Genomic DNA, 26273 nt, shown 5'->3' with positions numbered 1-26273 from the left:
AGCTCTAAGGAGGGCACTGGCCAGGAGTGTGGGTAGGGCAGGGCAGGGGCCAGGTTTGATGGGACCGTTAAGCTGGTCAAGAAGCCCAGAGGGCCCCACTCACTCGGGGATCCCACGTACTCCGAGAGCTGAGCAGGCCCAGGTGCCCTGGCGGGATGCAGGGTCATGCCGGTCCCTCACGTCGGGGGCAAGCCCCTGGGGGTGCCAGTGAGGATTCTACTTACTGGCCCCCACATTTTCCCCCGCAGCTGCACCCATGAGTGTGGGCACGGGGATTCGAGAGACCAGCGAGCCCCTTTCCATCCGGGCTCCCAGGAGACCCAGAGAGGCCAGGATATGCCTACAGGTCCTTCCTCCCTCCTCCCTCCATCTTCCCTCCTCCCTCCCTCCCTCCTCCCTCCTCCCTCCCTCCCTCCGTCTTCCCTCCTCCCTCCCTCCGTCTTCCCTCCCTCCATCTTCCCTCCCTCCGTCTTCCCTTCCTCCTCCCTCTCTCCCTCCTCCCTCCCTCCATCTTCCCTCCCTCCTCCCTCCCTCCCTCTTCCCTCCCTCCTCCCTCCCTCCTCCCTCCCTCTTCCCTCCCTCCTCCCTCCCTCCCTCCTCCCTCCCTCTTCCCTCCCTCCTCCCTCCCTCCCTCTTCCCTCCCTCCTCCCTCCCTCCCTCTTCCCTCCCTCCTCCCTCCCTCCCTCCTCCCTCCCTCTTCCCTCCCTCCTCCCTCCCTCCCTCTTCCCTCCCTCCTCCCTCCCTCCCTCCTCCCTCCCTCTTCCCTCCCTCCTCCCTCCCTCCCTCTTCCCTCCCTCCTCCCTCCTTCCCTCCCTCCCTCCGTCTTCCCTCCCTCCGTCTTCCCTCCCTCCTCCCTCCCTCCCTCCCTCCTCCCCCCCTTCCTTCCCTCCCTCTTCCTTCCCTCCTTCCTCCTTCCTTCCCTCCCTCTTCCTTCCCTCCTTCCTCCTTCCTTCCCTCCTTCCTCCTTCCTTCCCTCCTTCCTCCTTCCTTCCCTCCTTCCTCCCTCCTCCCTCCTCCCTCCCTCCTCCCTCCCTCCCTCTTCCCTCCCTCTTCCCTCCCTCTTCTCTCCCTCCTCCCTCCCTCCCTCCCTCTTCCCTCCCTCCCTCCCTCCCTCCTCCCCCCTCTTCCCTCCCTCCCTCCCTCTTCCTTCCCTCCTTCCTCCTTCCTTCCCTCCTTCCTCCCTCCTTCCCTCCTTCCTCCTTCCTCCCTCCTTCCCTCCTTCCTCCTTCCTCCCTCCTTCCCTCCCTCCTCCCTCCCTCCTCCCTCCCTCCGTCTTCCCTCCTCCCTCCCTCCGTCTTCCCTCCCTCCTTCCTCCCTCTGTCTTCCCTCCCTCCCTCCCTCCCTCTTCCCTCCCTCCCTCTTCCCTCCCTCCTCCCTCCTTCCCTCTCTCCTCCCTCCCTCCTCCCTCCCTCCCCCCTCCCTCCTCCCTCCTCCCTCCTCCCTCCTCCCTCCCTTCTTCCTCCCTCCTCCCTCCCTCCGTCTTCCCTCCCTCCTCCCTCCCTCCCTCCCTCCCTCCGTCTTCCCTCCCTCCCTCTTCCCTCCCTCCCTCCTCCCTCCCTCTTCCCTCCCTCCTCCCTCCCTCCCTCTTCCCTCCCTCCTCCCCCCTTCCTTCCCTCCCTCCCTCTTCCTTCCCTCCCTCCCTCTTCCTTCCCTCCCTCCCTCTCTCTTCCTTCCCTCCCTCCCTCTTCCTTCCCTCCTTCCTCCTTCCTTCCCTCCCTCCTTCCTCCCTCCCTCCTCCCTCCCTCCCTCCTTCCTCCCTCCCTCCTTCCTCCCTCCCTCCCTCCTTCCTCCCTCCCTCCTTCCTCCCTCCCTCCTTCCTCCCTCCCTCCTTCCTCCCTCGTTCCTCCCTCCTTCCTCCCTCCTTCCTCCCTCCCTCCTCCCTCCCTCCTTCCTCCCTCCTTCCTCCCTCCTTCCTCCCTCCTTCCTCCCTCCTTCCTCCCTCCTTCCTCCCTCCTTCCTTCCCCCTTCCTTCCCCCCTCCTTCCCCCCTCCTTCCTCCCTCCTTCCCTCCCTCCTTCCCTCCCTCCTTCCTCCCTCCTTCCTCCTTCCCTCCCTCCTTCGTCCCTTCTTCCTCCCTCCCTCCCTCCCTCCTTCGTCCCTCCTTCCTCCCTCCTTCCTCCCTCCCTCCCTCCTTCTCTCCCTCCTTCCTGACGTGAATGTCCCTCTCCGCCTTCATTTTTCTTCCTCCTGGCATTCCCCGCTGGGCTTTTTTGCATTTCTCCATGTCTCAGCATCCACGAAACGGGCTGTGTCTTACAGGCACGGTGTGGTGTGGCATGGCGTGGTAATTGGTGATGGTTTTGCCTTCTCAGTTATGGCGTGGCGTGGTTAAATTGGTGGCACCTTTGTCCTGTGGCACATGAGAGAATGGCGTGCCTTATAATTGTGGCCTCTGTGCTTCCACCAAGTAGAGCGTGGAAGTCATTTCCGGTCTTCTGGAGGATGACAGAAGCACTGCCCCAGCCAACACTGGTAGTTGATGGGGCCTGTGTGTTAGGCGCATGCTGTGTGCCAGGCCCTGGGGACACTGACCAGCAGGGTGAGCCCCCCTCACTGCCAGAAGCGCTGGGCCCAGAACAGGCTCACTGGCCAGGAGGCAGCCAGCTGGGACCATGGACCCACCCCCAAAGCTGGGTGGAAGGGGCAACAGCAGGGAGGGCAGGTCTCCCCAAGCTGCAGTGACCACACTAAATGCCACGTCTGCGCCAGATGGCCCCACAGCCGGCCCTGGGCTGTGGCCATCAGGAGGCACCTGGGCGGGGAGCTGGGAAGCAAGTTGTGGTCCCAGCCTGGCTGGGCGTCGGGCAGGAGGGTGTTGAGTCCATACCTGTATGCTTTCGGGGGTGGGACACAGCCCCATGTGGAGAGAGTGGTCATCTCCCCGAGGCCCACTGCATGTGGGGCACCCGTTACCTTATCACCCGGGCCTGGTCACCTGTCTGTGGTGCCCCCACATTGCCCCTCACCATTTCCACCTGGGTCCCTGTGCACCTGCTCTGTGCCTGATGCCACCAAGTTCACAAGTGTCCCTCACAGGTTGCCAGAGTTGGTCTGTGCCGAGCCGGCAGCTGCAGAGATAGTGCAGGGCATGTGCCGGGTCAGCCTCCAGATCCGTGAGCAGAGGCCGCCTAGAGTCGTGCAGGCTGCCCCCGTGGGGACAGGTGTGTAGCCCGACCTTTCCTCACTCACAATGGCTGCCTCGCCAAACCCCTCCATGCTGCCCTTGAGGCTTGTCCACACCCCAGCCCCTGGTGGCCACCAACCTGTTCTCTATCCCCCAAGTTTTGTCTCCTGGAAAATGTCATACAAATGGGATCACCAGTATGTAACCATTTGACGTCTTCTGTGTAACAGCACAATTTGAGATCCATCCAGGTTGTGTGCCAATCATTTGTTCGTTTTCACAGCCAAGCGGTAACGCGTCATGTGGATGGTTCACAGTGTCTTTGTCTGCGTGCCCATTGCAGGACATCCAGGCTGCGTCTAGCCTGGGGCAGTCAAGAGTAGAGACGGGATAAGCGTTCCTGTGCAGGCTGTCTTTGGAGATAAACTCCCATTTTTCTTGGGCAAATACCTAGAAGTATAATTGCTGGGTCATGAGTGTATGTTGAACTTGATAAGAAGCCACCAAGCAGTTTTCCACAGTGGCCGTGCCACTTTGCACTCTCCCCAGTGAGGTCAGGACGTCCCAGCTACCCTGCGTCCTCACCAGCACTTGGTGGTGTCGGTGTTTTTACATTTCGCCACACTGGGAGGTGGGACTACGTTGTCAGGACGTCCCAGCTGCCCCGTGTCCTCGCGGGCACTTGGCGTCGGTGTTTTTACGTTTCTCGCACTGGGAGGTGGGACCACAACATGGCTTGATTTGCATTTCTGCCATGGCTAAGGATGCTGAGCGTCTTTTCATGTGCTAGTTTCCATCTGTAAGTCCCCTGGGGAAGAGTCTGTTCAAATCTTTTGCCCATTCTTGAAACTGGATTGTTTGTTTTTAACTGTTGAGTATTGAGATTTCTTTATATTTTTTAGATACAAGTCCTTTGTCAGAATTGTGATTTGCAAGTATCTTCCTCCAGTCTGTGGCTAGCTTGTTTTTTTATCTTCATTCAGAGATCAGAAGTTTTTCATTTTGATGAATTCTAGCTCGTCAATCATTTCCGTTGTGGATTGTGCTTTGGGGGTCTTGTCTAAGGCTTTAGCTTAACCTAAGATCATAAAGATCTTCTGCAGTTTTTGTGTAGGGTGCGAGGCTGAGACGGAGGGTGGTTTTGGTGCCGTGTGTGTGCGGACGGCCAGTTGCTCAAGCCCCATTTGTGAAGGGTGCCGCCTCCTCCGTTGAACGGCTGGTGCACCTTTGTCAAAAGCCAGTCAAGCGTGGCCGTGTGGGTCTGTTTGTGGGTCTCCTATTCTTTGCCGTTGACCTGTCTGTCCACTTCCCTGAACCACGCAGGCTTCATGACTGTAGCTTTACAGGAAGTCTTAAAATCAGTGTTATTCAACACTGTTTCTGTCCATTTGCATTTAAGTTGTACATTTCTATATCATCAAGGACTAGGGGCTCATTTTCTTGTTCTGCATTGTAACAAATGGTATACACTTGTAGGGAGTAGGCCTCCCCGTCTCCCTGCTACCCCCACCGACGCTCTGCTGGGCTCCACCAGGCGGCCCTGCTACTCACCACTGCCGCCCACATCCGCACAGACTCCCCTGGTGGGGCTGCCTGTGCGGTCTCTGATGGTGTCACCTGGGCGAGTCCCTGATGACACACTCTGCCTTGGGGACAAGAATAGCGCTCGCCATCTGGGACGTCCTGCCGTGGTGTTGGCCCGTGGGCAGGTATCTCGGGGTGTTTTGCCTGGGGAGGATGTGGAGCACCTCAGAACCCAGTCAGTAACCCAGGGAGTTGAGAAAAGTCAGGGTGAGGCCAATGAGACCCGGTTTCCCTCCAGACCTGCACGGCCCCCTCCTGACGTTCGTTCTTTCTGAGCGTTGTTATTGTGGTAAAGTGGACATAAGATGGACCATTACAGCGATTTTTACGTGCGCGGTTCAGTGGTGCTAAGCGCGTTCCCACTGTTGTGTGAGCATCACTGCTGTCGGCTCCAGAACTTCCCATCTTCCCCAGATGAACCTCTCGTCCCCATGAAACGGTCCCTCCCCGTTCCCCCACCCAGCCCCGGCACCCACCCTCTGTTTCCCGCCTGTGTGGATCTGACGACTCTGGGGGCCGCCTGTGAGTGGAGCCCCAGGATGTGTCCTTCTGTGTCTGGCCGCTTCCTGAGTGGTGTCCTCCAGGCTCAGCCGCCCTCTCGCAGTCTCCCCTGGTGTCTCCCGGCTGGGAGCAGCAGGGCCTGGAAGGTACGGTGGGGGCTCCTTCTGGATCCATGAAGGCCCCAACCCCGCGCCCCGGGCTGCGTTTGTCCTTGTGTTTGCTTCGCCCTGTGTGGTCCAGGGAGGCTGCCCACCTGCCTACCCTCAGTAGCTGGGCCCTGCTGCCCAGGAGGCTGCTGCTCCGGGCCCTCTCGTTGTGACCCTGGCGCACCTTCCCAGTGGGGGGAGTGGTTGTTCACCTCCATGCCGTCAGCTCATTGCTCTTTATGAGCTGTTCCCAGAAGTCACCATGCCGAGAGGTTTGGAGGGCACCGTCCTGGCACCTCAGTTTCTTCACAGGGCTGTCGAGGGTGAAGGTGGCAGTTCTGCTGTGGTGGCCAGTCCTGGGGTGACAGGAGGCCATGGGTCCCCCAGTACCCGAGACCCAGGCTCAGGAGGGACCTCAGTGTGACCGGCAGGGGCCTCTGCCTTGCTCACAAGCCCATCAAGAGGCCTCCTGCCACCCTGGGAACCCAGCTCTGGCCCCGACTCACGGGGCCTCTGAATGGCCCTTCTGGGGGCCATGAGGGATGAGCCGTCCTGTCTGTGCCGTGAACAAGTCTGTCTGTGGGTTCTCCGTTAAAGCCCGGTTGTAACTTGGACCTTGAAGCTCAGCACCTGCAGAGGGTGAGTTGGGGGCCGTGGAGGTGGAGGCTGTGTGAAGACATTCGAGGCACCTTTGCAGATGAGCTTCCCCTCGGTGCGGGCTATTTTTAGCCAGCAGCAGCATCCAGTGCACGGCAAGGCAGAAATAGAAGAAGTTTTTTTGGCCGTTCTGGTGCTAACAGTCTCTGGCTCTTGGGGAGCTGGGCAGGGGCTGGGGAGGGGGCGGGTGTTCCAAGCACAAACAACTTCTGCTGTTTAGAAAAACATCTCAAGACGAGGTGGTTGTGGATGGGGAATTATTTCTGTTGGTGAACTCTTTATGTAAATGCCACACACCGCGCTGCTCCTCTGCGTGTGTAATCACAGCAGGCTGCACCGGGGGTGGGGGTGTGCAATTATGTTTTAAAATACCACCCGTGTTGTTTTGCTGTGTTCCCTGAGCCCTCGGGTAATTCTGGGCTTATCCTGCGGTGCTCTGCCCCGCCCCGGGAAATGCTGCCTGACCCCTGTAGCGGCCGGGCAGGGGCTGTGCACCCACCTTCGAGGTCCCCTTTCTGGCCTCTGTTCTGCTGCAGCCTCCTCTTGGGTGTCCCTGGGGCTTGGGAAGCTCCCCCTCCTCCTGGGACTGACAGGTGCAGTGTGCACCACGCTCATCCTGGGCCAGTGGGTCCCTGGGGAGGGAGAGTCAGGGTGACTCCAGGGTGGGTGATTTCAGACCCCGCATGGTTCTCAGGAGTGGAACCCGTGCTGCCTTCAGTGGGGCACTCGCTGTGGATTCAGGATGTGGGGTACTCAGTAACCAAGGTTTCAGCCCCCCAGGGCTGGGTGGCCTGCCCCTCCCTGACAGGCGCTGGGTGTAAAGGTGACTCCAGGTGACTCCGGGACCCTCCCTGCCTCCTGCCCTCCTCAGGCTGCTCCCCAGCAGCCCCCTTGGCAGCCCCCCACGCCCCGAGGCTCAGCCACCCCTGCAGAGTTTTTCTATGACTCTCCAAGGTGGGGGTCATGGAGGGATGGGGAACAGGGACAGCATGGCCAGGTGCACCTGCCTCTGAGCATCCTGGTGCAGCCGCAGGTGGGCTCTGCATGGAGCTGCCTGCCCCGAGCCTGCTGGACGTGCAGGTTCCACCCCACCCCTCCCTCTGCACACCTGACACCAGCAGGTCCTGCAAGCTGCCCCCCGCCCCCCACAGGGGGACTTCCCATCACACTGAGGCTGCCGAGAGGACTGTGCTGTGCCCTCGGCAAGCAAAGTCCAGCCTTGGGTGGCCCGAGGGCCTTTCCTACCTGCAGGCTGCCCTCGCGCAATCGGGCAGGTGGAGGCTGGGCCGTGGGGCCTTCCCTGCAGGCCTTGAAGCTCGGTGGGGTGTGCAGGAGCCCAGGGCAGTGGGATTCCCTCTTGAAGGCAGCTGACTGGGCAGGTGGCCCTCTCAGGGCCTTGCCTTCTGTGCTGGGACACAGGAATGAGGGAGGCGGCGCTCCGCCCTCACCTGAGCAGGGTGGCTGTGCGGGCAGCCTACCAGGCTGGGGTGTGAGGAGTGCTGGACTGGTGTCCACGGTGGCATGTGAGCACTGGGGGCCCGCTCAGGGGAGCTGATCTTCACCCTGGAGCCCTGCTGGGCTTGTGAGGACCCCTGTGTGAGGGTGGGCCCTAGGAGGTTTCCTGGAACTCGGGGTGGCGGGGGTGGGGGGCAACAGGGAAGTGGGAGCCCCAGGCATTGCTGGGCAGGATTTGGGGCCAGGGCTGTGTTTCCTCGGCCCCACGCGCCAGGTGCATGCTGGGTGTCCAGCAGGTGGTCATCAGATGAGGGGGTCTCAGCCCTGGCCCTCCATGAACACTCTAGAGGGCCTCTGTGACCCTGACAGCAGAGAGTCCTGCCTGGGGACCCAGGGGTGGCACCATGGGCTGTGTGGCCCAGGATCCTCCGAGGGGCCTGTCTCTGATGCGTGGTGCCATCGGGGTCGCGCTGCGCAGCTGCAGGTCCTGAGGATGCAGGGCCCCTGGCCGTCGTCTGCCCCAGCAGTGGTTTGTTGGGAACAGTCCCAGACAGCAGGAGGGCTGCCCCTGGTGGCGGTGGCGGTGGCGCGTCGGCCGGCCTGGCTGTTGGCAATTGTTTATGGAGCTGCTCCTCGTCAGGCCAGCACGGTCCCAGGGCTGTGTTCTTGGATGCACTGAGTCCCCCGTGTCCTTGCCCCTGAGTCGGGTGGCCGTGCCCCACTGCCCCTTGCTGGGAGCTGCTGGGAGAAGAGTTGGGGGCCACAGTACCTGTCACCCCTGTCCAGCTACCCGCCTCTCCTCCACCCAGCAGTTTTTGTGGCCCCAGAAGTGGCTGCCCTGCTGGCCCCGCCAAGCCGTCTTCCATCCTCCATCCTGTCTTGCGCTGTACTCTCCCTTGGGGCCCCGAGCACTGAGCTGTCACTCCTGCCCGGCAGGCAGGCTCTGCATAGCACCCTCTCAGGAGCCAGCCCTCAGCAGCTCATTCCCTGGGCCTGGGCGGGCATCCCTCGCCTCACACCTTCTGCTCACTCGTTCACAGGAGCTTCCCTGTGAGGGCAGGACCAGGTGGGCAAGAGAGCACCAAGTAGGGATGGGGCAGGCTGAAGCCAGTCTGACCCAGCCAGTCTGAGAGTGGCACAGAGTGGCCTCACCTGGGCCCAGGTGGGCAGAGTGGGTCTAACCCAGGCCCCAGGGAGCATGGAGGGCAGGCGGGCAGGCACAGAGCAGCCCGGCCCCCCAGATGCTCATCTGACCAGGTTGGTTCTGGGCCCACAGTGCAAGAGAAGCCTGAGCCAGTGCCGCTGGAGAGCCGCTCCTGCGTCCTCATCCGCCGCGACCTCGTGGCCCTGCCTGCCAGCCTCATCAGCCAGATCGGATACCGCTGCCATCCCAAGCTCTACTCGGAGGGGGACCCTGGGGAGAAGCTGGAGCTGGTGGCAGGTGAGGCTGCCTCCCACCCATCTATTGTATGCAGATGTCCTCATTTATTTATTTATTTATTTTTTTTTGCAGAGCTCAGAGCAATGTACTCATCACCAATCAGTCAAAAAAAAAAATCTTAAATTTCCTCTAATTTCCTTTTAGAAGAATGTGTCATTAAGAGAAGTTATTCAATTGAATTAATTTAGCATTTTAATTGAATCCCCTGGGCTGGTCGCACTCCTGATTGGCAGGGGCTGCAATCACAATGTGTTTTAATTTAGGTCACAGATAAAACCATGTCACGTATGGTTGCCAGTCCCCCCGCCCCACAAGGGTCCAGTTGCAGCCTTTGAGGGTAACGGCCAGGTTCCGAGTGGCAGCTGCAGTCAAGGCGGGATCCTTCTGGCAGAACAAACACATCGGAGTCCAGAAGCCTGTGGGGGCCGGGCCTCGCTCAGGAATATTTACCTTTTGTGTTGGATTCCTTTGGCGTCATAGCTCCTTGTAGATTTTTACAACTGTTCAAGGAGAAGATGGGGCAGGCGGAAGCCAGTCTGACCCACGCCATGGGCATCTTCTTTGGTGACTATTGGGCCATTTTCTGGGGATTTCTTCCCAGTTTTCCAGGAAGCCCCAAGCTCAGGCCCTCAGGCACTTTCCTTGGCCACAGCCTGAGCAGTTCTGCCCCAGCTCTGTCCTGTTCCTGTCCACCCCCAAAGGCCACACCTTGGGCAGCGTCTCGGGGTCCTCCCTCCCAGCAGGACAAGCGCCTCAAGTGTGAGCTGCCGCCTGAAGGTTGCCAGTGGCCTGGGCTGGCCTTGCCTTCCAGCTGCCAGGGACTTCGGTCCTCATGGGAGAGTGGCCTCCTGGGCTGCACCTGGCGGTGTTGGGCTGCCCTGGCCAGGAGGGGTAGGGGCCCACCTTGCTGTGCCCTGAGCCCCCACCCTGCCTCGGCACTGCTTCTGGATGGCGAGCGCAGTGCTGGGCTGCCAGGGCTGGGTGGGCCCCTGGGGTTGGGCTGTGGGGCGCAGGTGCCCACGTGGGCCCTGGTGCTTCACATAGGTGTGGTCCCGGGAAGACGCTCTCAGTCACCCCAGCCTCCAGCAGCTGTGGCCTGTGTTTGGGGTGTGGGGCTGATGTGATTGGAGACGTGCTTCAAGTTTATGAGCTCCTCAGGAGAGTTCCTCTAGCCCAGACCCTGGCAGGAAGGGCCTGTGGGAGCGGTGGGGCAGGAGACGGGCCATGGCAGGAAGAGGCCGTGGGCGCTCACAGGCTCCTGGAAGCAGGCGTACCTGGACATCAGTGCCCTTCAGGACGTAGCATCTCGTGGTCATTGAGACTGGCTGTCCCCAGAAAGCAGTCCCTCCCCGTTGTTCTCGGAGGGGTCAGTCCCGCTGCTGATCCATGCCCTCGCTCACCCAGACCCTGGTGGGACACCTGGGGTGTGGTCAAGTTTCCAAGGGTAAACAGCACAGCATGGACCTCCCTGGCCACGCCTCTGCCCTAGCTGGTTTTCCTCTTCACACATACCCAGAGGAGGTCAGCGCTGGGCCCTGCAAAGCTCCAGCCATACCCTCCAGCCAGGGGATTCCGTCTCCCTCATCATTGCCTGAGGCTCTCTGGTATCTGGGATGGAGCAGAAAGGCAAAGACACGAGTGTTTCCCAAACCCAGGGTCAGAGCCAGCCCTTCAGAGTGTGTTCCCTAGGCCAGGTGCAGTGCCCCACTCCTATAGTTCCAGCACTTTGGGAGGCCGAAGTGGGAAGATTGCTTGAGGCCAGGTGTTCAAGACCAGTCTGGGCAACATAGGGAGACTTCATCAAAATTAACTGGGCATGGTGGTGGCGCCTGTGGTCCTGGCTACTCAGGAGGCTGAGGTGGGAGGATCACTGGAGCCCGGGAGGTTGAGGCTACAGTGAGCCATGATTGCACCACTGCTCTCCAGCCTGGGCAACAGAGCAAGACACCGTCTGTTAACAACAACAAAGTGTGTTCCCGGGGAGGGAGCTGAGGCCGGGGGCCGCAGCTTAGCGGGGAGAGCTTAGAGTTTGGGGCTCGTTGGGGGGGGGAGGCGCCGTGGCTTTCCCTACCCCCTGCTTAGTTCCATGTGTGATTTGGGACCTGCTGGGGCTGACCTTAGCCGTGGCCTCTCCTGGTGACCAGCAGGTGGGACCTCAAATTGCTCCTCCCCAAAAAAAGTCCTAGAGGCTTCCAGCTCCTCCCCACCCTCCCCCTCACCCGTCTGTGCGCCTCTTCGGACCCTAGTGGCCCGGGAAGGCCACGAGCCCTTTTTCTGTTTGGTGGCTGCAGGCTCTGGGGTCTACATCACACGCGGCCAGCTGATGAACTGCCACCTGTGCGCAGGGGTGAAGCACAAGGTCTTGCTGCGGAGGCTCCTGGCCACCTTCTTTGACAGGTAGGTCGGGGCAGGGGTGCTGGAGGGCACAATGGAGCTGCGGAGGGTTCTGGCTCCTTTAGCTGTGAGCTATCTGATTGTCCAGGGTTGTGGCATTGAGAGCCCTCTCGCATTCCTGACTTCAGCCGTGGCCGGTCAGCCCCAGGAGGGTGGAGAGGCTCCCGGGGAGGGAGGGGCTGTCTTTCGTGGCCTTTCTCAAAGGGGCTTGTGGATGCAACCCCCACAACAGAAAAAGCGAAGAGCCACACTTAACTGTGTTGTGTGGATGGGTCGACAGAACCCTTCCCGAGGACACAGCAGCTTCCTCAGACGTCCCTGGAGTCCCTGAGGACAAGGCTTGGGTCACCTTGCAGCCTCATCACCCGGTCATCTTCTCAGCCCAGACGCTTTTCCTTTGTCCTGTCCCTTAGAGGGTGGCTGGGCCGGCTCCTGCCACGGGGACACACACAAACCAGCCAAGGGTGAGGCCAAGTGGCCTCCCAGCAGGGCATTCGTGCAGGCGGGTCGCCTCCAGGTCCCCTCCCCGTCGTCCTCACCCTGCCTGCCTTTCTGGTCCCTCCACCAGGAACACACTGGCCAACAGCTGTGGGACTGGCATCCGCTCGTCCACCAGCGACCCCAGCCGGAAGCCACTGGACAGCCGGGTTCTGAATGCTGTGAAATGTAAGAGCCTGGGGTCTCTCGGGTGGGTAGGGCCGGGGTTGGGTTCGGATCTCAGCCTGAGGAGGACTGGGTGGGCCCCGGGGGTGCTCCCGGCCACCTGCAGCTTCTGTCCCCGGGGGCCGAGCATGGTCTGATTGAGGGGAAGACGAGGAGAAAAGAGCAGCTCTCAGAAGCCAGGTCTCGAGGTGTTAACGTTCTTGGTAGGTTTCCAAGTGTGATGAATTCAGCTGCGAAACTATTTTAATATGTGAAATAGATCTAATTTTCCTTTTTGAACAAAACCCCTTATTTACATTTTGCGGTTATTTTGAGCCTTTGCCATCTGTTCGGCCGGCTTCTGCCTCCCGCTCTTGGGCGTGTGGGGGCGGAGCCCGGTCCATCTCCAGGGCAGACCGCCACCCCCGGCCCGCACCCCAGATGTGGAAGATGCTGACTGCTGCCGGCGCGCACCAGGTGGCCAAGAGCACAGCCTCCTGTGGCCCTCGGCCCAAGAAGCACTATCTTGTTTTCTTCCTTAAAAAGAAAAAAAAAAAAAAAAAACCTTGTGAGGCAAATTCTGTTTTAGAGCAAAAAGGGGCCTTTGCAGCCAGGAATTACAGTCCCAAAGCGTGGTGTGGCAGCCGAGGCTCTGGGAAGATTGTGGGAGGGACCGAGGTGGATGTGGCCCCTGGGACCTGCCTCTGGGTTTGATGCCGTTGGGAGGAATGGCCCAGCCTTGGCCTGGGCTCCTGCCAGAGAAAGGAGGCGAGTGTTGCTGAAGTGACAGCTTCTGTCACTCCCCTCCTCCAGGCTGGGACTTGGACGGGGAGGGGTGTGTTATTCCCGAGAGGGGGACCCTCTGACCAGTTCCCGTTAGCCGGTGGGGCTACGGAAGCCCAGAGAGATTAAAAACAGGCCTGAGCCTCACAGCTGGCGGACGGCCAAGGCTGCTGGGCCTGACCAGGCCAGAGACTGTTCCAGAGGAATGGGGTGGGGAGGCCTCCCAGGCCGAGCAGTGAGAAACGTGACCTCTGGTCTTCTGGCTGAGTCTAGGAGAGCCCCGGGTGGTCACATGGGCCCCAGGAGTGGCCAGGGAGGCTCATCCAGGGCATCATGGTGCTGTGGCCTTGGGGAGGGCCGGGCCTCCCGGCAGGCAGGTGGCTGAGCTCACGCCGCCCCGTCCTCACAGTGTACTGTCAGAACTTCGCCCCCAGCTTCAAGGAGAGCGAGATGAACGTGATCGCCGCGGACATGTGCACCAACGCCCGCCGCGTTCGCAAGCGCTGGCTGCCCAAGATCAAGTCCATGCTGCCGGAGGGCGTGGAGATGTACCGCACGGTCATGGGCTCCTCCGCCGCCGGTGTGCCCCTTGACCCCGAGTTCCCGCCTGCCGGGGCACAGGTGTTCGAGCAGCGCATCTATGCCGAGCGGCGGAGTGACGCCGCCACCATCGTGGCTCTGAGAACTGACACCGTGAATGTTGACCTGAGCGCCGCCGCCAACCCCGCCTTCGACGCCGGCGAGGAGGTGGACGGGGCTGGCTCGGTCATCCAGGAGGTGGCTGCCCCCGAGCCGCTGCCCGCCGATGGCCAGAGCCCCCCACAGCCCTTTGAGCAGGGCGGGGGCAGCCCCAGCAGGTCCCAGACGCCGGCGGCCGCGGCCCGGAGGCCAGAGGGCACCTATGCAGGGACTTTGTAAGCGGAGCTGGGTGGCTGCGCGAGGGACTGAGTACTAGAGCTGCTTGCATGCGTTACTAATACAAACAAATGTGATCAAGCCACTTACCTACTGAACTGCTACTGTTGCCTGAGAAAAATGTGATTTTTATTCTGCTTGTATTTAAAATTGATGAAGGAAACAAATGCATTCATTATACTGTAAACAATTAGGCCACTGGCAGCCTCCTGCAAGGAAGCTCCCAGGGCTCCCTTTTGATATTCACAAGGTCAGCCTCCAAGTGTAGCTTCCCTCCCCCTTCTCGGGGAGGGTGGGAGGCCGCCAGGCCCCTGGTGCCCAGTCCTGCCCCTTCCTCCCTGCCTTTCCTGCTCCTTCTGCCCAGAAGACGAAGCAGGGGCCGGCGGTGGTCTGTGGCGAGGGGGCTGGGCTGTGTGTCACTGACCCTTCCTTCCTCATCCGTGGAACCCCTCTGGGGCGACGGGGCAGGGCTCAGGCCCCAGGGCCTAACTCCTCGTTTTTCCTTCTTTCGGAGACTCGGGGCCAGGCCCACCGGGCCTTCCACCTGTGTGGGGTGTGTGCACGAGTGTGTGTGTGTGCGTGTGCGCGTGTGCGTGTGCAGGGGTGTGGTGAGGGGGCAGTGATGGCTGTGGCCCATCCCTCAGGGGGTGGAGAAAAGGGTACTTTACTCTGCCTCCACGCCCTGTCCTTGTTCTGCCCCATCCGTCTCGGCTCTGCAGCCCCTCGGTCCCCTGACCCCCAGGGCACCGCTGACCCCGCCTGGCCTCCCACTGTCCTGCCCGGGCCCACTGTGGGACGTGCACAGCTGATGTAGCACACGCCGCCCTCTGCCGCCTCAGCCACTTTGGGATTATGCTTGTCTTGTTTTTTTTTAGGTTTTGTTGTAATTTAGATCTATTTCATATATGGTTTGGAAACTTTCAGACTCAATAGAACAAAAACTTTGGGTGGGATGGGTGTCCCTGTCCCCAGCCCACCATGGCTTGGGGCGGGTCATCTGTGGCCATCAGGGTGCATCCCCCTGCCCCCCGCCCAGGGCCAGGGACCACTCATCTCCCACTGGGGGAAAAAGGGGGTCCTGATTGGGCGACTAGTATGTGTGAAGCTGAGCTCAGGGCCAGACCTGGGGAGGGGGGGGACTCCGCTCAGGCAGGAGGCAGCGGCCAGGGCTGGGGCAGGGCGAGAGTGGATCCTCCCAGTGCTGGGCTCCCCGTCTGCCTTGGGGGGTGTGCATGGATGGAGGGTGCCTGAGTCTGCAGGCAGGGGACGGCCAGGACAGGCCTGGGCTGGGGCAGTTGGAGGTGTGGGTACTGGTAAGGGACAGAGGGTTAGGGATCATGTTGGGGGGGGCAGGGACAGTGGAGGAAGGGCCCATGGAAGATGGGGCTGTTTGGTTTGAGGCTGGAGTGCTTCCTTTGAAATTTAATTACTGTTTTTTAAGTGGTAGGGCTCACAGACTGTGTGAAGTCCTGTGTGAAGTGCTGGTGTGGCCACCTACCCAGGTGTCCCTCCCTTTTGTTTTGGGGGCCTGTGTCCTTGTCCAGGGGCAGCCCTCCTTCCCAGGTGTGGCCAGAAGAACCCCCCATCCCAAGACTTGAAATGTCTGTTGCTCACATCTGTCCCTCCAGAACTCGGCTTCCCCATCTGCACGCACAAAACAAGTGCAGCCCTGCACCCATCAGCACCCCCTCCCGTGTGCACACAGGCCAGTGAGCGGTGGCCGACCGGCGCACCCCACTCCCCCAACCTCCACAACCCATCAAGCAGAGGCCGCCCCCGCTAGGGGAGGACCATGTGCTGCACCCTGGCCTGGGGACCTACAGGGTGTGGGTTAGACGCATTCCCACTGGGTGGCTCCTTTCTGCCCGGCAGCCCACCCCTGTGGCGAGGCCCTAGGAGACCTCCCGTGGGGCTGCCTCTAGAGACTGCACTCAGCCTCCCGGGCTGCCTCCAGCCAGGCCCAGCACGTGCCTGCCCTCCAGAAAAATACATTGCTTTCCACAAGGAGGTGGGGGACCATGGGCAGGCACTGTGGACACTAACCTCGGCCCCTCCACCCGTTCCTCAGGGCCCAAGTCCAGGGGGACCAAGGCCTGCATTCCTAGAGCCGGAGGTGGCTCAGCGGTGCAGAGGCATGCAGACCTTCTGCTGAACTAAGAACCACCCAGCCTAGAGGGAGCCTCTCTCTGCCTCTTCCTCACCTGTCTTGGGCACAGGTGGGGTTGGAGCCCCCATGGAGCCCACTGGGAACCTGGACCAAGCCTTCCTCGGCGCTGGGAGGAAGCCACGGGGCGGAGCGGGGGCGGGTAGGTGAGGTTGAGCTGCACTTGAGTTCCCTCTGGAGTTTCCTTCATCTGCCCCACACCCAAATTTGCACTTTAATTTGACCATCCCTGGGGGCCTGGCTGCTGACAGAAGGGCTTTCTCTGCCCTCCACTCCAAAGTGGGTGCCCCCCCACCCTTGGCCAGGACAGGGAGGGAGCCACTGGCTGCTGCCGGAGGTGGTGGCTGCACAGAGGACGCCTGACTACTGCTCAGGCCCGCACAATGCCCCGTGGCCCCTTCCTCACTCTGTAATCGCCGTCTGTTTTGTTGTTTGGGTAAGGAAGGCAAGAGCTATAGATAAAACTTAAATAATAATAATTTAATGTGAATGGGTTCTGAGCTCTCCCTGCGCCCCGGGTGGGCCAGGCCGAGCATTTTGCACTAATGTGTCCCACGGTGGGCGTGAGTCGGGAGTGTCTGCGGACGTGCGTGGCTGCTGAGCGGACCTGCTGTGTGCTCCCTCCGCGTCCTGAATGTACCGTGGGGTGGGGGCGGCGGCCCGGGCTCGGAGGGGCCTTCCAGAGTGCCTTAGCATCCTTTGATCATTTTTCCCAAGGAAACCAATTAAGAAAGCCGGACCCTTCCCTCCTTTGTTTACAAAATGACTAATTCCAGAATCCGGGGTTGTCCTGTCTTGTGAGTGTGACCCTGACTCATCCAGACCCTGTAGAGAGAGACGAGCCACTCAGTATTTATGAGATGTCTGCACCTTTATCCCTAAGCCTGACTATTAGCAATACGCATATCCTATATAGAATCTATTACAGAGCTACGTTATCTCCACACCTTTTGAGGAGGACAGAAGGGACTGGACCGTGTTGGAGCTGCCGCCTGGCAGGTGGTGGGCCTGGGATCTAGCCGCCTCTCCTGCCCTGCCCTCTTCTTCCCCAAGGGGATGGGCCCAGGAGGCAGCTGGGTTGCATGCAGAGGTCCAGGAGGGACCGGAGGTGTGACAGATACTGTGAGCCCGGCGGGCCGCGCCTGGCTGGGTGCCTCGGTACTTGAATTCTGTCTTGTTTTCCGCACTGTGTCTGCCCACCCGAGTTCTCTGTCGTCACTTAACTTTGCATTGGATTTGGTTGTTGTACTTTGCCCCTGAATGTGGACAAAGCTGTGGGCAAGAGGTCAGCAGGACCCGCCTGGGTGTGCCGGCGTTGGTGACTGCGGGTCGGGGCTCCTAGAAGATAGGAGCTGGCTGCCTGGCCTCCTTTCTCCTCTAGGAAGAGTTATTCTTTGGCATTTGTGTTTAGAGGCAGGAGGAAGGTGGAAGGTAGGGAGGGAGGGCTGGTCGGCCCTCGGGGCTGGTCCCCCTCTGAGGGGACTCTAGTGCCTGACCCTGACCTGTCCTCATTCGACAGCTGAAACTGTAAGCACTGGACCAGTTCCCCCATCCCACCCAGCTGTGTACTGCCTGGGTTCCCCTCAGAAGGGAAATTTTTATGGAAACATCTTGGCAGCAAGTGGAAAAAGGTCTGTGGCCCATGAACCAACTGAAAACTCCAAGAAACCTCTGTCTGCCTCTGCCAGCAGGGAGTCCTAAACGCAGAATCAAGAGCTCGTAGCTGTCCTCAGCTGTAACTACTGTTTCAGAATGTTGCTGCTGCATACATTTGTCATGTTGGCCAGCCAGCTCCGTGTGTGAGAGTGTGCGTGTGCGCACGCGCGTCTGTGTGTGCGTCTGTGCGCATCTGTGTGTGTGTGTGCGCGTCTGTATGTGCATCTGTGTGTGCACGCGCGCGCGCATCTGTGCGTGTGTGTGCGTCTGTGTGTGTGTGCCTGTGTGCGTGCGTGTGCGCCTGCGTGCGCGTCACCACCGGAGCATTTAGGGTTTGGTATAAGATGTTTCTAAAATGGCAAAGGTTTTTCGTGTTGTTTGTTTGTTTTGTTTCTTTGGAAAAAGAAAAGGAAAGGAAAATTATGCAGAATCGAAAGCATTCAGATTGGACGACTTGCTCGTATTCCGATCAGTCGCTTCCATTGTTAGCATCGTACACATGATTGTGATTTTTATGTCAAAAGAAGCCAAAACTTGCAATACTATTTTTAGCAGACAAAAAAAAGAACTAAGTATAAAATGTATAAATATTTTTGACTTGAACATTTGGATGGCACTGGGTGCAAGTAGAGCATCCATCCTTCGGATGGAATGTTTGGAAAAAAGAGACTTTTAAAAAGGAGACGGTTGTTTTAAAGAGTCTGTTTAGGGGTTAAAGTACTGTAACTCATGACTGTTAAAAAATAAATTTTCCTGTGCTGTAAAGGAAGGTTTCGCAGTACCACTGAGTTAGATTTCAGCCACAGATGCTTAGCCTTTTTTTGTCTTTTTTTTTTTTTTTTTAAGGAGGAAGCCTTTGTTTTGTTTTCCTAAGCCCTCACTCTCTTTTTGTGCTGTTACTCGGTAGAGTCAAGACTGTTACTTTTTAGCCATGGCTGACATTGTATCAGTAACTAAAACTGAAACATCCAAAAGTGAACAGGGAAACCGAGGGCTTCAAGCGTGCTCAGAGCCGTTTCAGACAGTGGAAATCCATGACAAGCAAACAAAAGGATGTGATCATTAATTGTAAAGCGCTTTGTAAAATTCACATTTACAAAATAATAAAGTCAGTTCAAACCTAAGTTTCCTGGACTTGGCTTGGCCCTGTGGGGTTTGGGGGAGACACAGAGAAGCCAAGGTTGGGCTACTGAAGGCAGGGTGGCCAATGGTCCCCCAGGGGCAGCCTCAGGACCCCTGCCCTTGTTAGCGGCGTCCCCAGGCCAGCTGTCCACACAACAGGGCAGGGATCTGGCTGTGGGGTTCAAGGCCACCTGACCCATCTCTTGCTCTCCCCAGTGTTTTATAAGGGAAGGGGCAGGTGGGTAGGATGTCTGCAGGTATTAGTGTGCCTGCTAGAGGGGGACCCTGTCCAGACCCCCAGGCGACCTGCCAGGGTCGGGGGCGTCTCCTTTTCGGGACCTTGGTTTTATTGTCTGAGAAGTGGGGCAGCCCCTTCACCTGCCTCAACTGCCACCCAAAAGGTGCGTGGCTCCCTCTTTCCCTCCCCCTCCTCCACCCCCTCCCGGGCCACGTCTGCCCCCAGGTGAACAGAGAGACAGGTGCAGGTGGGCGGAGCTGGGCCCGCGGGGTCGGCCTTTTCTCCAGCTCTGGGACTGGTGTCCTGGGGTTCAGGCTGCGTGGCCAGCCCCATTCCCTTTTGCTCCTCTGGCGTATCCACAAGGACAGGCCGAGTGCTTTGCGATCATGTGTCCCCCAGACCTGGGGTCCTGCCGGGCCCTTGATGGGTGCCTCCTACGTCTGGAAGCACTTTCCTCTGGATACCTGCATGGCGGGCTCCTCACTTCCTGCGGTCCTGTGAGGGTCTCGTCCAGGGGACCACCCCTGATCACCTTATGGGCACCCCTCCCTGGCTTCTCTTCCCCTTTCGCAGGGTTCATGGCACCTGCCATACTGGAGGGAGGTGGTAGATTTAATTGGGCAGGGCTTCATGGCCGTGTTCCCAGAAGAGGGTCCTCTGGAGCCAGCACAGGGCCAGGACAGCCCCTGATGTCTTAAATGGATGGATGTGGTTTCCATATAGGCCCCTGGGATGGAAGGGCCTATGTGGCAAGGGGATGGCGGCTTGAGGTCACCCTGAGCCATTGCCTCCTACAGGAGCCACATCACCACACTGTCCCCGCCAGGAATGCCCAAGGGGTCTGTTCCCCAGTGGGGGCCAGGGAACATGGAGTGTTCCGGTCCCCATCCCACCACCAAGCCCAGCCCCAGGCCGCCAGGGTAAGTGTGTCCGACTCAACTTCCCTGGAGAAGGAGCAGAGCCCCTGGCTCTCAGGGCCAGCACCTGCCTGGCTGGTGGGGAGCATGGTGAGGACAGACAACTTGGATGCGCACCTGCAAGACCCCAAATGCCCCACCCAGTTGGGTCCCAGGCCCCCCCAGCAGCTAGGACTGCTGAGGCCTGGGTGGCCCAGTTAGAGGAGGGAGAGTCGTGGAGAATGCCCCACCTTGGCCCAGGAATCCCGCCACTCTGGGAGGGGGCCTACCCGGCCCAGTCCTCCGCCCTGGTTTTCCGAGGAGGAGGGGGAGCCAGGCACCTGCGGCCCATCCCATCCCCTGTCCCCCAGCCCCCGTCCCCCCATCCTTCCAGCTGCCGCCTCGCCCTTGCAGCCCTGACAGAAACCAACTGAGGCATCAGGAGCCTTGCATGGGCCTCCCACCCCCTTTGTCAGTTTGGACAGGAGGAGGGCGCTGTGTCAGCAGGACCCATGGCTTTGTCCCCGGCCCTTTGTGCTTCTGCACAAAAGGGTCAGGAGCCCTGGGTGGGGGAGGGGCCCGGGAGGAAGCTGAGCCCAGAGTCTGGGGAGGGAAGGGTGCCTGTGGGGAGCCCAAGGGGCTGGGTTGGGGCCCTGTGACCACCCTCACTCAGCCGCTTTGGGTCACGCGTGCCTTCTGGCACCTGTGGGATGGACAGACCCCACTCCGATGAGGAGATGAAGGCTCCTCAGGCTGCCAGTGAGAGCACCCCTGCCTTCACCCACCTCCCGGCCTGATTCTGCTGTTATGGAGGGGCTGGGGAACGTCCAGGCTTTCCCTGTGCCTGTCCCACCAGGCGGCCTGTGAGGGGTGGGCTGGCCAGACATTCTGTTTGGTGGGTGGACACAGGCCTCTTGGGGAGGAACGATGGTGGGGGCGGGGGGACTTTCACTGGTAAAAGGAAGGAGGGTGGGGGCAGCAGGTTGGGGGCAGCTGGAGTGGCTGACCCTGCCGTGGGGCACTGTGGCCCTCAGGCCAGGACTCTGTCTGGTCTCAAAGACGGGAAGGTGTCTGGCGGTGGACACCTCAGGCTGGGAGAAGATCCCTGGGGCAGCAAGGGGGGTGGGGCGGGTGTGGGGAGGAGGGGGCCTCATCTGGCCGCCCAGAGGAACCCAGCTCCCATGACCTCTTGATCACTGGGGACCCCGCATAGATCTGAGCGCACAGGGGTGAGGGGCAGAAGGTAGATTGAGTGGTGGGGTGTCCACAGGATTCCACGGGCTGTAACAGAGTTGTGGGGTGGAGAGGCTTGGAGAGGGCTGGATCCCTGCCCTCAGGGCCAGGGCCCGAGGCCACACCCTCCCCTTGGGGCTCCCTGGGGAACTGTGGCCACCCTGGAGGGCTGGAGCTGGGAGCGGGTAGAGGAGGCCTAGGGTGGGGTTTGGGGGAATTCCAGGTAGCCCCACTGGAAATGCAGCAGAAGTGAACTGAGGGCTGGGCTTCCAGAGGGAGTGGGGAGCCGCTGTGGAGGGGCCGCCTGGCTGCCTGGGACCCCACCAGGCTGAGGGAGGCGACTCTGGGTGGGCCAAGGGTGCTGAGCAGGCCTGGAGGTGGGAAGGTTCCCGATGACTATAAGTCCCCACCCAGCCTCTCCAGGGCCCCTCTCCCAGGCAGGGCTCAGCTGCCTGGGGAAGGCTTGGGGGCCCAGAGATAGAGGAGTCTGGGTGGGGTGCATGGACCCCTCAGTGGACAAACAGCCAGGCTGAGCCAGCAAAGGAACTGGGTCTCTGCCAAGCACCATTCCCACCCGCCCTTGAGACCCAGGCTGGGCACAGCGGGCATCCTGAGGTGGGGGCAAGGGCCTCGAGATGGGGCCAGGGCTGGCTGAGGTGTGTGGCCGGCTCCAGCAGGTAAGATGAGGCCACCTGGGGAGGTCACCATGTGTCCCTCTGGCCCCCGTAGTTGGGCAGGTTCTGGAATGGGGCTCCCTGAGCACCAGCACTGGGTGCCTGCCCTGGCACCAGGAGGCAGCTCTCCCTCGCACGGGAGCTTCAGGGTGCCCCCCCTCCTTCCAAGCCAAGCCCTTGAGGAGCCAGCTCCATGGCGCCCACCCCTCACTCCCCTCAGCCCGTCTTCCTGGAGTCCTCTTGAGGGCAAAACTAGGCTCCCTCTCATGGAAGCAGCTGCGGCCCCCTGTGGGCTGCACTTGGGAGGGAGGGAGGGAGGGTCACACGGGACAGTCAGGAGTCAGAGGGACAGAGGGACAGCCTCAGAGGCCCTGGGCACATGTCTTCATCCCCGCTCCTCCCTCCCCTCCAGCTGGGAGGCTCCAGCAGTCCAGGAATGTCCGCAGCTCTGGCTGCCCACTGGGCCCTGGTTCCCCAGCTGTCCCATGTCCCTCATCAGTTGGCCAGGACCCTTCCTGGAGACCAGGCACTTCCCAGTGATGAAGGGCCTCTGGGACAGTCAAGACCCGGTTCAAGGTTGGGCTTGGGGCCTGTGAGCTGGTGAGAGGGGACGTGTCTTTCCACGTGCCTCAGCCCAGGGGTGGCCCTGGAACTGGGATCCCAGCCCAGGGTTGCGGTCTCCTTCCTACCACACCCACACATTGAGGTGCCACCTGTCCCTTCACCTCGCCCCACCCGCACCACGAGGGGCTTCCTCTGCTCTCCTCCAAGGAGGGACAGATTGGGCTGTTTGGCCCTGTTCCTCAGGGGACAGGGTGACATGGAGGTGGCTCTTTGGGAAGGTTGACAGTAGCAGTGGCAAGAGCCTGCACAGTGGCCAGTTGAAGCTCAGGACACCTGTGAGGGAGTCAGCACCAGAGCTGGGGTGGGCACTGGGCTCAGCCTGGCCGTCCCAAAGGCAAGGAATCCTCCCTGGGGCGCCCTCAGACCAGCCTGGCTGCAGCCGGGCAGGTGGAGTTCTGCCGGGTCGGAGTCCCTGGGGAGAAGCACTCAGGTGGTCCCAAAGACCCTGCAGGACACCACGGTCACGGCAGCGCCCTCCCCACTGCCCAGAGGTGCAGCCGCCCAGAGCCCATGAACGGATGATGACCCGCAAACAAGGTCCATCCGCCAAGTGCAGCACGATGCACCCTAAAACAGGGATGCACCCCAAGGGCAGGAGGCTCGGTGAGAGGAGCCAGGCTGACAACTCCCTCCTGCAAGGGTCCACTTCGTGAGGTGCCCACTCACCAAAATCACAGAGACGGGATATAGGATGGAGGGGCCGGGCTGTGGGTGCAGGATCCAGTGTTTCGTAGGGGTGGAGCTTCAGCTGGGGAAGATGAAGGCTTCTGCAGACAGAGGGTGATGGCTGCACGACAAGGTGACTGTGCTCAGTGCCACTGAGTTGTGCACTGAAAAATGGCTAAAATGGTGGATTTAGAACATACATATATAGCTGGGAGCGGTGGCTCACGCCTGTAATCCTAGCACTTTGGGAGGCCGAGGCGGGTGGATCACCTGAGGTCAGTAGTTCAAGACCAGCCTGGCCAACACGATGAAACTACGTCTCTACTAAAAATACAAAAATTAGCTGGGCGTGGTGGTACGCACCTGCAATCCCAGCTACTCGTGAGGCTGAGGCAGGAGAATCACTTGAACCCAGGAGGCGGAGGTTGCAGTGAGCCGAGATCATGCCACTGCACTCCAGCCTGGGTGACAGAGCGAGACTCTGTCTCAAAACAAAACGAAACAAAAAACATATATAGTACGGTATATATTTAAAGACAGGGTGGGGAAGAGAAACCGATCCCCCGGGAAAGGCTGCTGGGAGGACCAGGCGGGGCAGGGCGTGCGGCTCGTGCCTATGCCAAGCCTCAGGCCCCGTGTGGGGAGGCCAGGAGCAGCTGCAGAGGGAGGCCTTTCCCGGCACGTTCTGTGTTTCCCAGCAGTGGCTTTGGGTTCACTCAGGGCCTGCAGGAGACGAGAGGGTTAAGCAGAGGCGCCCTCAGCGAGCCAACCTGACTGCAACCCTGAGGCAGCTCCCGCACCCGCGAGGGGCCAGTGTCCATGAACGGGCCATGCTGGTCAGCCTTAGGGCTGCTTTAGAAGCTGAAGCCAAGTTCTTGCTGACGGCGGGCGAGGCAACCCGGCCAGGGCTGGGGGCTGGGAGTGAGTCCGAGAGAGATGGAGCCTCCTTGCTCTAAACAAGTAGCTCAGGGAGGACCCAAGCCCCTCTCTTTCTGGAGGCCTCTGCCATGGGTCTTTCCCTGGTAGCCTGGGTTGGACGAGCTTGGAGGAAGGGTTGACCCCAGGCCCCCCCCCACCAGGGCAGGGAGCCCCCAACCCCTGAAACCCATCACTTCCCCAGCAGGGGCCTGCACCTGTCTCCCATGCCAGCCCTGCCCAGTTGATGTCCTCAGAATCCTGCCCCTTCCCCCAGGGGCGTCACTGCTGCCCACCCCACTCCTTTCCCTCCCCACCGCTGAAGCTTTGACCAAGCAGCCCCCCTTTTTTGTGGGAGCAGCCCCATGCAGCAAAAACCACCCCCAAACAACACTCGAACACCCGTCTGATGCCACCTTTTCATGAGATCGCCCTGTTCTGTGCCTCAGTTTCCCATGTTCAGCCAAGGGCATGAACTCCATCAGGCTCCTCACATTGACTGTGCCTCCAACTCCCCGGCATCTTGTTAGTGCACAGATCTGGCTCTGGGGGTCTGGCGTGGGCCTGGACTCTGCATTCAACATCCTGGCCACACAGAGTGAGGCCCCAAGGACATCCCTCCTGCCCAGACAGGACGGCCCACACTCTCTGGTGGCGAGACCTGACTTTTTCCTCATACAGCACAGACTCGTGTGCAGAGACTACACGGACCCAGGTGCAGACGGCCTTGTGCAGCCATTGCACACTCGCTGCGTCCGGCTTTGTGGTCTGCAGGCCTCGTCCAGATCGGGGTGCTCCGCGCATCTTTGCTCAGCTTCCCTTTGCTGGGCTCATGGGAACACCGGGGTGGAGGCGTCCTCACGGCCCGCCCGAGAGGCATCCGCGGTCCTTGCCGGAGATGTGCCCGTATGCCGCCCCCTTACCCACACCAGGGCGTACGAATGGTTTCCCTTTGTACCAGATGGATGAGTGTTAAAAAACATCTTCCTCTGACCTGGATGGTAGCAAATCTCAGTCAGCGGTCGCACTCCCACGTCCACAACCATCCTGTATCTGTCCCGGCACGTGCACGCTTGTCCTTGCTCACCACGGAGCCCTATACCGGGCCTGCAGGCCTTCCCAGCTCACTGGGCCTCTGTGGCTGTCACATTGCCGTGGGGTGGGCATTGGCCCAAGAGAAGTTCTGAGTTTCTCTTTTTATTTATTTATGTATTTTTAATTAATTTATTTTTTTGAGATGGAGGCTCACTCTGTCGCCCAGGCTGGAGTGCAGTGGCACGATCTCGGCTCACTGCAAGCTCCGCCTCCCGGGTTCACGCCATTCTCCTGCCTCAGCCTCCCGAGTAGCTGGGACTGCAGGCGCCCGCCACCACACCCGGCTAATTTTTTGTATTTTTAGTAGAGACGGGGTTTCACTGTGTTAGCCAGGATGGTCTCGATCTCCTGACCTCGTGATCCGCCCACCTTGGCCTCCCAAAGTGCTGGGATTACAGGCGTGAGCCACTGCACCCAGCCTATTTTTTTTTTTTTTTTTTTTTTTTGGAGACAGAGTTCTGCTCTTTCACCCAGGCTGGAGTGCAATGGCATGATTTCGGCTCATTGCAATCTCCGCCTCCCAGGTTCAAGTGATTCTCCCACCTCAGCCTCCCTAGTAGCTGGGATTACAGGTGCCCGCCACCATGCCCAGCTAATTTTTGTATTTTTAGTAGAGATGGGGTTTCACCATGTTGGCCAGGCTGGTCTCGAACTCCTGACCTCAGGTGATCTGCCCACTCGGCCTCCCAAAGTGCTGGGATTAAAGATGTGAGCCACCGTGCCTGGCCTAAAGTTCGGTGTTTTTATATCCACTCATCTTGTACCCTCCTCCGAGATGCCAGATATACTCACTTGCGTTTTTCTCTTTGGCACTGGTGCCTGAGATCTGGGTCTACTGATAATGGGGTTCTGGAAGCCTTGGCTGGTCAGATTGCTGAGCAGGGGAGGACAAAGCACCCTGGGGCCCTTCCTCTAGGGAACACCCCTCCCTGGGGCATGGCTGGGCCGCCCCTGCCTGGCTGCTGACAGTGTGGGCCTCACTGCCCCCCAGCCTCTGCCTTGCTTATGGTATTTGCACTAAAACCATTTCCTGGCCGGTGGCTTACGCCTGTAATCCCAGCACTTTGGGAGGCTGAGGCAGACGAATCACTTGAGGTCAGGAGTTTGAGACCAGCCATGGTGAAACCTCATCTCTACCAAAAATACAAAATTAGCTGGGCATGGTTAGGCAACCGGGAGGAGGAGGCTATAGTAAGCCAAGATCACACCACTGCACTCCAGCCTTTGGCCACAGAGTAAGACTCCATCAAAAAAATATAAAAATAAAAATAAAACCATTTTCCATCAACCCAGAGCTGCCCGCAGTGGAGGCATGGGAAGAGAGAGGGTCCCACTGCCTGGGGGAGGGG

The 26273-nt window shown here is 59.9% G+C and overlaps 1 protein-coding gene across 4 annotated transcripts in view; it reads left to right on the top strand.

Moving 5' to 3' along the window:
- NACC2 (NACC family member 2) overlaps positions 1-18585 on the top strand; it is a 93912-nt gene extending 75327 nt beyond the window's left edge. For all 4 annotated transcript variants that reach the window (XM_054501908.2, XM_063650066.1, XM_063650065.1 and 1 more), the window contains 4 exons: positions 8743-8907; positions 11199-11304; positions 11870-11967; positions 13136-18585. In XM_054501908.2, coding sequence (XP_054357883.1) covers positions 8743-8907; positions 11199-11304; positions 11870-11967; positions 13136-13644 — 878 coding nt within the window. In that variant the 3' untranslated portion in view covers positions 13645-18585. The remainder of the gene's footprint in view (positions 1-8742; positions 8908-11198; positions 11305-11869; positions 11968-13135) is intronic.
- The last annotated feature ends 7688 nt before the right edge of the window (positions 18586-26273 follow it).

Source organism: Pongo pygmaeus, chromosome 13 (genome assembly GCF_028885625.2).
Source record: "Pongo pygmaeus isolate AG05252 chromosome 13, NHGRI_mPonPyg2-v2.0_pri, whole genome shotgun sequence".
NCBI classification, from domain to species: Eukaryota; Metazoa; Chordata; class Mammalia; order Primates; family Hominidae; genus Pongo; species Pongo pygmaeus.
Note: the sequence above shows the minus strand (reverse complement) of the source record. Positions and strands in the feature narration are given on the sequence as shown.